This window comes from Aspergillus ibericus, assembly GCF_003184845.1.
Source record: "Aspergillus ibericus CBS 121593 unplaced genomic scaffold BO80scaffold_72, whole genome shotgun sequence".
Lineage (NCBI taxonomy): Eukaryota > Fungi > Ascomycota > Eurotiomycetes > Eurotiales > Aspergillaceae > Aspergillus > Aspergillus ibericus.
In genome coordinates this window covers 32,642-44,962 of record NW_020292170.1, presented here as the reverse complement: position 1 = coordinate 44,962, position 12,321 = coordinate 32,642, and the positions used below count along the sequence as shown (strand labels likewise).

Sequence of the window (12,321 nt, the reverse complement as noted above, 5' to 3'; positions counted from 1 at the left end):
CAGTTGAACTCCCGGATCTCAAACTCTTCCTCCAAATCCACTATGCCGAAGGATACATCAGTCTATCCCATGATACATGGGCCTTCACATCGGAAACATAAGACCAGACCAGGGTAGACATTGCAATCGAGAGGCTCCCTAGAGAGTGGTTTTGGGGCACAAGCCGCCGATGAAACAAGACATGGATATTTAAACCGCGGCTATGACTCGGCTTGAACAGCCGGTCTTGGCTTGCGTTGGACTCACGCCAATGACATTGTATGCACCCAGCACAAGGCATGAGGTGCCAGATACTGAGGGTCTTGCAAAGGAACTGATGAAGTAGGGCGTGCAAAAGAATGTGATCTTGATCGATCTGTATGACGCTGGATGATGGAGAGGACGGTAGGAGGGCAGAAGATCTCTCTCTATATAGGCCTCCTGACAGTCAGTTGTGTTGCATGTAAAGGAATATGCCATCCTGTGTAGGGTTTTCTTTTGGATAATTCCATTGCTGGGGCGCGGTTAATGGCGAGAGTGTCTGAAATCGCCGATAAGTCGATGGGGAAAATTAGGCATAATGCTGCTGGGAACATTCCAGCGTCGAGATAAGTGGAGATTTCCCTATCTCCTCATTCAGAAGGATTCAGGTTGGTAGAGAACCTCGGTAACAAGTGGTATCATCGTGAGACTCGTACCAGGTTCGCTGTTCTTCCTGAGACGGCCGTTCAACGCAACAAAATGAGGTCGTATTGGTGCTAACTACTCTAGAACTTTAAGTGTAAGGAGGAAAAAAAGAAAATAAGAAATATTATAGGCGCTCGCTTAAAGAAAACAACAATAAAATAAATGAAATAAACGTGGTCACATGATCTTGAATGAGGCTGCCGTCACAGACAGGGCCTAGCCCTTTTCACCCATTCGTAGCCTCGAGCTACGTCTTGTCTATCAACCTGTATATAGCTTGACTAGTAGCTAGCCCCGCATCCAGTTAGAATCCTAGTCGTTATCATCATTCGAACCCTGCTCGCCCGCCAGAACCCACTATTCTACCACCCCTGCCTGCCTGCACCTTGACAACAAGAAATGTTATAAGCGCTCACTTAAAGAAAACAACAATAAAATAAATGAAACAAACATGGTCACATGTTCTTAAACAGAGCCGCCGTCACAAGAGAGGGTATAAAAAGGTATGATATGATATAATACAGTCTGATGGGGCGCAATGCGGTGTTATGTGGTAAATAGGAGTGGAAGATGCGGGGTAGTTCACGTCAGCAGCCTCCTCTTTGTTTACTATTTCAAATCTTCATGCAATCCAATGAGAGCATTGTATTCTTGGTATTGCCGCATCATACCACGTCACACTAGACCCTACCACATTACACCACACCACACCATTTCATTTTGTTGCATTGCGTCACGTTGCATTCCATGTATGCTAGTGATGAAGGGCCATGAGGTTGGAACACGTCTGGGCGTAAAAAGTCGCACGGGTGTGTCGAGGCTGAAAGGGATAGGTGGAGCTGAACCACTAGTGGGCCTCACAAATCACTTTCCAAACCTCTCAGGACCTAAAGGCTATGTAGTTGGTCTAGTTCTCGCGTCCTACCCGGCTTGACTCGTCAGGATATTGCGCTGATGTGTTCTCACAGGAGGTGTGAAAAACCCTGTGTCAAAATAATTTGGTCACACCCTCCCAGTGACTGGTGGCTTCTTGGCATAAACATCCCTCTGCTTCCAACTATGCTGGTTATCCCCGACATATCTGCCGCCGAAACGACATTGCCATCCCATTGGCAAATTCGGGGCCTACTCTTCCTTCTGGAAATGGCTTAAACCAAAGTTTACTAACCATTTTAGGTAAAGAAAAACGGTTGCAGGGACCCTGCGAGACTGGAATACTGCCGCCTAGCATTTCCTGCAGTACGGGCTGTAAAGTTCCTTCGCGCGTCAGGTAAAGCGGTGCTTACTATCCAATTATCTCACCCAAACTATGCACTGACCTGCGGAGCAATTTGGAAGCAGCCCGGAACGCTGGATATGATTATTACCCACCAGTGAGTGTCGGTGATGCTAAACTGGGAAGCCCCAACCTATAAAGTGCGAATTGCCTCCCACCCAAGTCTTCAAGAACCGCAGAGACACATTCCACATTACCTTGATTTATCGAAATTCGGATCTAGCTATGTCTCTATCCAATCTCAAGGTTAACGGACTCTATATTATACTATTCATAAGAAACCATCCTCCAGTTCAGAACGATTTCCACTGGGGCCTCTATTTTCACAGGCATCCTCGGACCGGCGGCACGAAATACCATGTCAAACAGCAGGGAAGCGGTTGGATGCCCGATCATGGGCCTACTGCAGGAGTCTTCAAATCCTTTCTTCTCGTGGGTCTTTTTAGGATCGCCGATGTTCCAGCTGGTTGGGAGGGCCATTTGGACCAGGCCATAAGGACATACGACAACCAGTTAAACACTCCAGGAGTTACGTGCCGTGTTTGGGTGTTTTGGGTTCTGGCCCTTCTCCAGAAGCCCATCAGCGGCCAGATTATCCTGAAATGCGGCAATTTAGCGACCCTGGAGGCTGAAGTTAAGGCCTGGGGAAATGTACACGCAATGGGCGCCGCAGATAATGATCAACCAAGGCCCGTGGCAGCCTCTGCATTGTGCGAACTATAAATAGTGTGAGGAATACCATCTCAACTCCATTTATATTAACATATCACTCATCCTTGACACAGGGCCTCAAAAGTCTGTACATAATTTTCGCCAGGGGGGATGAAGACCGAGGAGGGCTCTTGTCGAGTAGTTAGTAGTCTTTGATTTATCTGAATTACAGGCAGTTGTCATACGTCAATAACTTCCTGAGAGGCCTGAGTCTTTTTCTAATTCCATATCACCAGTAATACGAAGAGCTTGTTAAAGAAGTCAACGCGCGTTCACAATCCAGTTCTGCCATATATTGACCACCCCCAAGACCGACCACGAAGTTGTACCACCAGAAATCTTCCCGAGTGAACCTGAGCGCTGTCGTGAAGTCCCAATACTCAGGGCACCAGCCTGCTGACTCCCAATCCAAAAAACCTGTAATTTGTCCATTTCGTACGAGAATGTTATGGTGTTTGAGGTCGCCGTGCGTGAAAACAATACGATGAGGCACTGATTCCATTTTTTTGGCACGATGAAGTGCATTGTTGTATTCCGTTTCCGAAGGAAATGCGCCAGGCCAAGCAGGTCTCAGTAGGTATTCGTTGAACTCTTGTTCCGATTCGAAAGGGCCAGCGAGATGATTAGGTATGCGGACACTCCTGATAGCCGTGCCTAACAAAGAGCAAACTCTGTTTCCCCCCCATGGACTTTTCCATCTTCGCATCGCTTCCAAATAACCTTTTAATTGCAATTGGATTGAATCTCGTTCAGTGTCGCTGAGCGTTTCATAAACTCTGCCAAGTTCATCGCCAGGAATACGAGTCATCAGAATCGACACTGGAGCATGCGGACTATCTGGATGCTCCCCGTAGCAGATCACCCTCGGAACTGGGAGGCCTGCTCTTCTGGCAACCTCCATAGTCAAGACTTCTTCCAACCGGGTGCCATCAGACCACTTCAGGATCAGACCGAATGGAAGCTGAGCAATCTGATTATCGTACGTAACCCCAAACCAGCTGCAATAGTATTGAGAGAATAGCCTCAGAAATTTGTGGAAAATGCCCCATAATCGTCGTACCTGAGGGTGCGTTGCGCGAGGTGTTTCAGGTATTTGGCCAGTCACTGCATGTGAGACATGGTTTGGCCAAGTAAAATCCGGCATGAAGCAACGAAATACTAAGGGAAATTCCATCATAGGCGGACGTGAAATTTTAAGAAAAGCATACGAGACTACAACAGAGTATTGAGGCTGATGGGAGAAGAAAATAAAAGCATTCTTTTTCTGGGCCAGATACTTGTATTTATTTTCCCAGGGCTAGGCGGTGAAGTGGGGACTATTTCGGGTCGCAGCTCATCGTGGTCTGAAAAAAGGTGAGCGTGGTCTAACATTCTGCCAGTTACCTTACCGCCTATTTCAGACCACGCCGAACCTGTTCTTGGCAAAAGCTCATCATGGTCAAGAATCTTAGTTTTAGACCACGATGAGCCTATAATAAGCTATATATCAGAACTTTTTAGGGTATTTAGGGATTTTAGGGTGTTTAGGGTATTTATTAGGGTATTTTATTAGGGAGTCCTTTTTTTGAATACTCTAAGCTTAGGATTAAAATGTGCATATTTTCAGTATACTGAAAATATGTAATTTTTATGAAAAATAAAGACCTCATCATGGTTAAGATGGAAAAGAGTTGTTCCGTATTTAGCGTTAGACCACGCTGAGCTGTAAGCCCTGTCCCATATGCCAATTTTGTACCCATTGCTTCAAACGCTTTGGGGGCCCAGGTTGATGTGGAAATGCGGTGTGAAAGTCTCGCACCTTGTATAAAATACCTTTGAGGCTATGTGATAGATATTATATCTTATTAAGTTTATATTTTTTCCATCGTACTTAATATTGGAGCCTTTCATAGAAGATTCTTAAGATTATTACTTTTTTTATTTCTTATTTTTCTTCATCACCTGCGTCGCATACCTTAAGTAGATTATTAGTAACGGTTTTAGAGTCGTGTATGTAATAAAATAATATAATCTTGAATAACTACGAAACAAATTACAAATGCACGTCAAACGGCGTCGACAGAAAATATAAATGGAGGGATGTAAATTTATATTTATTTTCACGTGGTGTAATTTTTGTGGCTGACATTATCTGTCACGGTGCCTGCCTGCCTGCCTACCTGAACCCGTGTGGTTGCCTGAATCCTGCCTGGATCCTGTTCCTGAATACTCTTATATAGCGTGCGTAGTGTAAAACTATTAGCTTTACATCCTAGTCCTTTTACTGATAGTGCAGCGGGAAGTACCTGGAATGCGCACCCAGTATGCCCCGTGACAAATATTATTCTAGAAAAATTATTAACTAATATAAAACTCTTCTTTTACTTTTTATATTTAGTAAGTAGATACTTTATTAGATAATATAGCATATCTATGTTACACATATATCTACACGTATAACCTAGTATTCAAGCATTCACATATGCTCCTCAGACCTTATCATCACTGCCCCCTACATGACTGGTTTGAACACAGCGTCCGGGCCATTAGAAGGTGCAGGACTAGGCTCAAAAGCCGAGTTGGGAATGCTGGTGTTGAACAAAGTCGTGTCATGCAACCAGGGCGGCATAGGTATTCGCATTGATGGAGGTATAAACGACCGACTTGTAACTGAAGGTCAGCAGGCCTGGTCAGTTGATCTCGGTGACATTACATTAATTGTACGATGAGCGACGTCCCCGTCAGCAAACACACAGCATTCGATGAGGCCACCAGAGCTTCTTAAAAATTCACATCGAGGACGCCAATCGTGAGACATCTGCGCTCCGAATGGGGCCGGTCGACGTCTGCTCGTAAGGAGACATCAGGATATTATAGCAGAAGCTGCTGAAGGCCACACTGAGAATGTTGATGACCAAGTGGATGCCGATTTTGATGGCTTTTGCCTTTGCGCTCATAGAGGATGTTCGGACCAAAGGTAAACCCGCCATAATGAGGCGCTGCCCACAAGGCCGCGACGATGGTGAAGTTGCCGACTTGGCCATCCAGTCCCGGACTAACATGAAGTGAGGTTAGAATGCAGCAAAGCTGAACACTCAACAGGTGCTAATTGGTGTGCTAGCCAAGGCTGCCCCTTTGCGCAAGTCATAGCAGGCATTGGTACTTTCGATAAAGCCAATGCAACTAGAAAATGACTGCCTTCAAGTTCTATCTCTGCTTTTGGCATAGTACTTGAAACAATCCATTCATCCATTCATGTGACTTTACGTGGTTTTCCATCGATGCGCGTAGGAATGATGTGAGTCTCTCATCACCTGTGAATCATCCGTTCCTGGACCAGACTTTTCCTTCTGCCTAGCACACAAATCTCCCTATTCTCCTCCAACCCCCGACTCATGTTTGTCAAGAATAACAACCAGAATATTCGCATATCTCAGTCACTAGTTGTTAAATACCAATCTCATCAAACTCAAAATGAACACTCTCAGACCCGAGCATTCTCGCATCACCACGAGTCACCACAGACAAGAGGACCAACTTACACTCAAAAGCTTTACCTCTGACGTCGAAGAAGCTGTCAACAACATTCAACCCTCCCGCAGCAACTATGAACAAGTGGAAGTATTCGCATTCCACTTCGAGGACGATACCACCGGTGTCGAAGCGCTCGAGAGTGAACTTCTCGATGTCTTCAAGCGGATATACAACTACCGTACAACTTCCTTTGTCATCCCATCGATCCAACCCCGACCACATTTAAATCACAAAATGATCAACTGGAGTTTCCCGCGGGCGCATTCGAAAAGCCTGAGAATCTACGTCTTCTCTGGTTACGGGGCTTCCGCCTCCATCACCGGTCCGGGTTGGTGGATTGGGTACGTGTTCAACTCGCTTAACATAGCCTGTCTGCTAAAGGTTGTTAGAGGACAAGCTGATCGATACGGGCGGCTGGTTAGACCGCAGATAAATATCAAGGATATGCTCGATCCCTGCAATGACCTGGATGGTGACGTTTTGTACCTGTTTGACTGTGGCTCAGCGGGTCCAGCCGCCATGAGAGATGGACCCGAGGCTCTCACGGCTGGTGGATGGGAGCCGACTTCCAATACCAACCGGTATTTCACAAGAGTACTAATAGATACACTAAAGGACATACAAGGCCAACCCGTCACAGTCGCCCAGATATTTGCCGGTATGTTCCGCTACTGCCACCAAAACCAAGCGGGAGCCTGCCCTCTCCATATCCCAAAGTTGGGCAGACCAAGCATCACACTCCAACCACTCAACCGCACCATAAGCAGTCCAAGTCCACCGATTCCTAGCCGAGAAAAAGTCCTGCTGAGCATCATCTTGAGCGGAGAAGCATCTCCGCCCAATGTGGCAGAGTGGTACCAATGCCTGACGTATCTTCTGGACGTTGACGTGAAGATTGAGGCTATCTTTCGGCCGTGTCGGCTGCTGCTTAGTGTTCTGGTTGAGGTGTGGACGATGCTGCCGTTGAACCAGAACTATGTGTTGATTGGTCGTGTGACCTCACATAATACCTTCGGCCAGACCGTGCCTTATCGAGCAGCTTCGATGATACGATAAAGATTGATGTCAGACGCGCGAGCTGGCATACTACAAGGAGATTTCCACCCCTGCGAGAGCTCAAGAGACTGCCAAGGAAGGGCCGAGGGCCACGGTGCAGATTGTGTCGTAATTATTGGGATGAAATGGTGAATGTTTCCAAATGACCTGTTCACGCACTGGGTCTTTCAGTATGTATCTATGGTGAGACTGCTCACCGATCAATAGTGGATTACCCAAGATAATATCCAATATGGTGAAATTGTTTTCCAACTATTGAGATGTATTTATCTTATTCAATTCAATTCAATTCAATTCATATTCTTATACCTGATCGAGCCTGCTAAGTAAGATGCTAGCTATATAGGTGCTTCACTGTTTAAAGTAAGAATATATTCTTAAACGCTGTTAAATCCTTTAAACTTATAGTAAACATAAAATAACGCATACTATAATATAGAAAGATTATTACTGTAGTCTAACATAACTAAATATAATAAAATAAAGTGATACTATATAAAAGTAGATATAAATAAGCGTTGTAGCTGACTAGCTAGTTATCTAATTAATTATTTATAAATTATTATTCTCTTTATTTTTTATTTATTTTCTTATTTCCTACATGTATATTCTTTTTAGTGCGTATAATTTTTTCTAGGTTATTTAATCTAGGGTATGTATAGATTTTTTTACTTAATATTTTTAATATTTATTTCTATAGTCTTGAGGCTTATGTGTTCCTGGCCTAGATTAGGATTAAGATTAGGATTAAGATTAAGTTTAATCTAACTAAATTATCTAAGTAAGCTTATTTATAATATAAATTCAGTGATATAGTAGATTACTTATAGATCTAATATAATAAAATTATAATCTATAATCTTATCTTTTAGAGTAGATCTTTGTGTAGTAATCTTATTAAATATCTGATTATATAATTCTGTGAAGTGAGAATACACTAGAAATATATATTTAAGGATTTAAAATCTCTTTTCATAGTTATATTAGTTATTTTTCTATATTTTAATCTTATAAAGGAAGTACGCGAGTTTAATTCTTTATATATATATTTATATAATCACAGATATATATACCTTAAGAATATTTTTATAAAGTATTAGTATTTTTTTTAAGAAAGATTTCTACTAGTCTCTATATTAGTATTACTATATATTTTATTTTCTATTATTTAGTCTATCTTTTTTAGAATCTTCTATGAATGATCCTTTTAATAGTAGATATGAGCTAAATTATTTATTATTCTAGTCTAGTCCTATTTTTTATTGTTTGCTTTATTTTAGAATCTATAATCTTATTTTTTTTAATTTTTATATAGATAAAAATCTAATAGATTATAAGGTCTACATCTTGCAAAATTCTAAACTTATTATAAATAATCTTTATATATAATTATTTAGATAGGTAGTCAGGAGCTCCTACTACCTGGATTATAATTTAATTATTAATAAATAGATAGATTTAGTTATATTTTAATAAAGTGTTTCTTGCGAGGAAGAGGACTATTTTAATTTTTTTTAATTTAGTTATATATATAGTTAAATTTATCTTAGTACTAAGATATACTTGTTATATCTGCTTAGTGTGGATATTAATTATAAAGATCTCTATATCTTTGTAATAGTTACTGCTGTCTATATATAGGATAATAGTATTAATATAATAAAGCTAGTCATGTCTAGTAAGTATAATCTTATAAGATTAAATATTATATTAGATATATAGTTTTTAAAATATTAATATAAATATTCTATAGGTCTCTTATTCTTTTTTTATTAAATAGAAGTAAGGACTGTACTCTTTATTTATTTAAAGATTTTAAATAGATTCATGTTTCTAAGTATGAATATCTTTTTATAATATTAATATTTTAAGTTTTAAGATTAGATAATCTCTAGTCCTGTTTAAATATATAAAACAGTTTTTTTAATTATCTACTATATAAGTTACCTTATGGGTAGTAAATAAAGTTTAATATTAAATATAACTGTAGTTATGCTCTTAAAAATTTTATTAATTAAAATAATTATATATTTTTAGATTTTAGTAAATTCTACCTCTATATAAACTTATTATTTAGCAGAGATTTATTAATTGGTAAGACTATACTATATAGTAATATTATATAATAATTATAAAATAACTACTATGTAGTAAATCTTATATATAAAGATAATTAAAATATTCTATATAGAGTCTGTAATATTTTAAAAGACTTTAAAATTTTTATTAGTCTTAGTAATAGTTTTAGTTTAGTAAATATTAAATATAAGGATTTTATTAAGTTAGATACTAAGATATCGGGCTGATTCTAAGGGTTAAATAGTAATTAATAAATTTATTAATTCTAGAAAGATAGGAACTATAATAAATAGATAGTTATAGTTTTTTTATTTATAATAATCTTAGATATCAATGATTTTTAGCGGTTTGTTTAGTTCATTTAGATTAAGATTAGAAATATGAGGATTTTTAAAATAAATAAGTTTAAATTTATTAAGCGTGAACTTTGATATATAATATTATAATTATATATTAACTTTAATAAGGACTTTCTCAAGCAGCTATTCATTAATAACATAATTTTTAAAAATAACTAAAATAATTATATTATTTATTTAGCTAAAGATCTGGGTCCCTTTTTCTAGGTAAAATTTAGAATAGGCTTAGAAGAAAAAATATTAAATAATAAAAATAATATTAGTAAAATAAATAAGTCTTATAAGATATTATTTAATATTAATAATAGCTTGCTAAGATATTCCTATATCTAAAACTAAATAATATAATTATATAAAAATATTATTATTTATAATATAACATAATTTAATTTTACTTGTCTGAGATTGTACAAGAGATATATATATAATATATAATTATATATTTTTAATATATCTAATAATAATAAGTTAGTAACATGATTTCTCTCCTAGATATTATAAATTTTATTAAAAATTATTTAGATTATATAGTTGATTAAGATACTTTTATAGTCTCTAAGATATGTGTAAGAAAATAAGCTATATTTTTTTACTATCTATATAATATATATAGTAATAATTAATTTTAATAGTTTTCTAAGAATATTAAGTAATATAACTAGCTTATATAATTTAGATAAATAGAAATTATAGGAGCCTCTCTTATAAAGAACTACTATAATTAATTTTTAAAAATATTTAAGATTATATTTTATTTATATATAAATATTAAAGATTATAATAAGTATATTAATAAATATTTCTTCATTAGCTAGCACGCGTTATATATAGTTAAGAATAGTATTAATATTAAATATTTTATTTATAAAAATATATTTAATAGTATTCTATACCTTCTGTTTTATTATTAAAAAAATTTTTTAAGATTATTAATTTTTTTAATTATATTAATATTAGATAGGTCAGTCTCCGGAGACTCTAGAAAAAAGATTTATTAAAAAATCTTTATTTTCTATTTTATAATCTCTATATTACTATTTAGATTTTTAAAAATTAAAATAATCTTATTATCTCTGTTTCTATTCCTGGCCTATTATGATATTTATTATATTTTATAAGATCTTTTTTCCGCGGCTCTGTGTATAATATCTTAGTAAATATTTTATAAAATATATTTAATAATCTTTATTTTCTTATTTCTTATTATTATATATTCTTTTTATTTTTTCTTTATTTATTTATTTATATATATATGTCTTGTTCTTTTTATTATTTTTATTATTTTATAGTATTCTGGAATAAATCTAAGATTAATTTATTTATTAAAGTTAGTTTATAAAGTAAATTTTATAATAATATATTATATTATTTCTATAAGGTAATCTGTAGCAGTATTAACTTATTTAAATATAGAATCTTTATTTAAGTAATATTATAGTTTTTTTTTAAGATTTATTTTTATAAATTTATATATTTTTTTATATTTATAGCCTTCTAGTTCCTTCTTAATGTCGGCTTTATTAATAGTATATCTAGGTCAATAATTGTTGCTATTGGAAGGTAGTTAGAATTAGTATATATAATTAATATAGTCTTATATATAATTAGATAACTTGTTAGTTTAGAAATATTAAAAACTAGATTAATTTTAGTCTAATAGCCTGCGTGTTTCTAGATAATAATATCTAATTTAAACTAGAGGTTTAAATTAGTATTATCTGTAAGGATTAGTAATAAGTTTATTTTAAGATTAGATTCTATGTTTTTATTATCCTATATAAGATAGTAGAGATTAAAATTATCTAGTATAAGTTAATTTTTATTCTTTAGTTATTTGCTGTCCGAAGGGATCAGATTTATTAAAATATTTATAGCTATCTTATTCTTTTTATTATATATATTTAATAAGTATAAGATTTATTTATATTTACTATAGAAGTAGAGTTCCTGTATATTATATAAGTATTTTATATATTATTATTTACTTAAGTTAATTTTTTTAGAGATAAATATATATACCCACGTCTAATCCTTTATTATAACCGCTGGATGTAGTAACTGGTGGTTATAAATAAAATTATATATAGTATTTAAATTAAGATTTTCTTATATTTTTTAAATTATAATAATATCTATTTTAAGGATTTGAGAGTCCCGCAGGAAGTATTTTATTATTATATTTCTTAATTTATTTATATTATATTAGATAATTTATAATAGTTCTTTATTTATTATTTTAATTATTTCTAGAGTTTCCCTAGTTTTATAATATTTTTATAATATAGGCGGATATAGCAGAATAATAAATTACTTTTTATATTATTAGTCCTGTGTTTTCTAGATTATATTATAATATTAAATATAAAGTTACTTAGTGGTTTACTTAGTGCTAAATTAGAGAATATTAGATTTTATTCTAAAAACTAGAAGAAGACTTTTAAAGCTTATATTAAAATATAAAGATTAGAATTAGGATTATTATTATTAATTTTTATTAATATTCTTATTACTCTTTGTGGAGGCTTTAGCTAGGCTAGCTATAATTTTTATAATATTATTGATATTTTATTTTTGAAGTTATATTTAGATTTAAAGTATAAGATTTATTAGATTCTTTCTAACTATATACTAGTAGTCTTAATTATTTTACTTACTAATTAT

The 12,321-nt window shown here is 35.1% G+C and overlaps 4 protein-coding genes across 4 annotated transcripts; 2 read left to right on the top strand and 2 right to left on the bottom strand.

Moving 5' to 3' along the window:
• Positions 1 to 2,054: 2,054 nt before the first annotated feature.
• Positions 2,055 to 2,802, top strand: BO80DRAFT_260826 (uncharacterized protein). The gene is made up of 2 exons (XM_025714740.1): positions 2,055 to 2,670; positions 2,728 to 2,802. The coding sequence occupies exon 1, from the start codon at positions 2,168 to 2,170 to the stop codon at positions 2,663 to 2,665; it is 498 nt and encodes a 165-aa protein (XP_025569864.1). The 5' UTR covers positions 2,055 to 2,167; the 3' UTR covers positions 2,666 to 2,670; positions 2,728 to 2,802.
• A 48-nt stretch (positions 2,803 to 2,850) lies between these two features.
• On the bottom strand, positions 2,851 to 3,904 carry BO80DRAFT_429775 (kinase-like protein). The gene has a single exon (XM_025720556.1). It carries the CDS (start codon positions 3,795 to 3,797, stop codon positions 2,883 to 2,885), a length of 915 nt encoding a protein of 304 aa, XP_025569863.1. The 5' UTR covers positions 3,798 to 3,904; the 3' UTR covers positions 2,851 to 2,882.
• A 1,337-nt stretch (positions 3,905 to 5,241) lies between these two features.
• BO80DRAFT_450110 (uncharacterized protein) lies at positions 5,242 to 5,622 on the bottom strand (the record flags this gene model as incomplete). Its single annotated transcript, XM_025721787.1, has 2 exons — positions 5,242 to 5,302; positions 5,426 to 5,622. The coding sequence occupies 2 exons, from the start codon at positions 5,620 to 5,622 to the stop codon at positions 5,242 to 5,244; spliced, it is 258 nt and encodes an 85-aa protein (XP_025569862.1).
• Positions 5,623 to 6,057: 435 nt separating this feature from the next.
• Positions 6,058 to 7,341, top strand: BO80DRAFT_506068 (uncharacterized protein). Its single transcript, XM_025724531.1, has 3 exons — positions 6,058 to 6,507; positions 6,556 to 6,824; positions 6,855 to 7,341. The coding sequence occupies exons 1-3, from the start codon at positions 6,107 to 6,109 to the stop codon at positions 7,220 to 7,222; spliced, it is 1,038 nt and encodes a 345-aa protein (XP_025569861.1). The 5' UTR covers positions 6,058 to 6,106; the 3' UTR covers positions 7,223 to 7,341.
• The last annotated feature ends 4,980 nt before the right edge of the window (positions 7,342 to 12,321 follow it).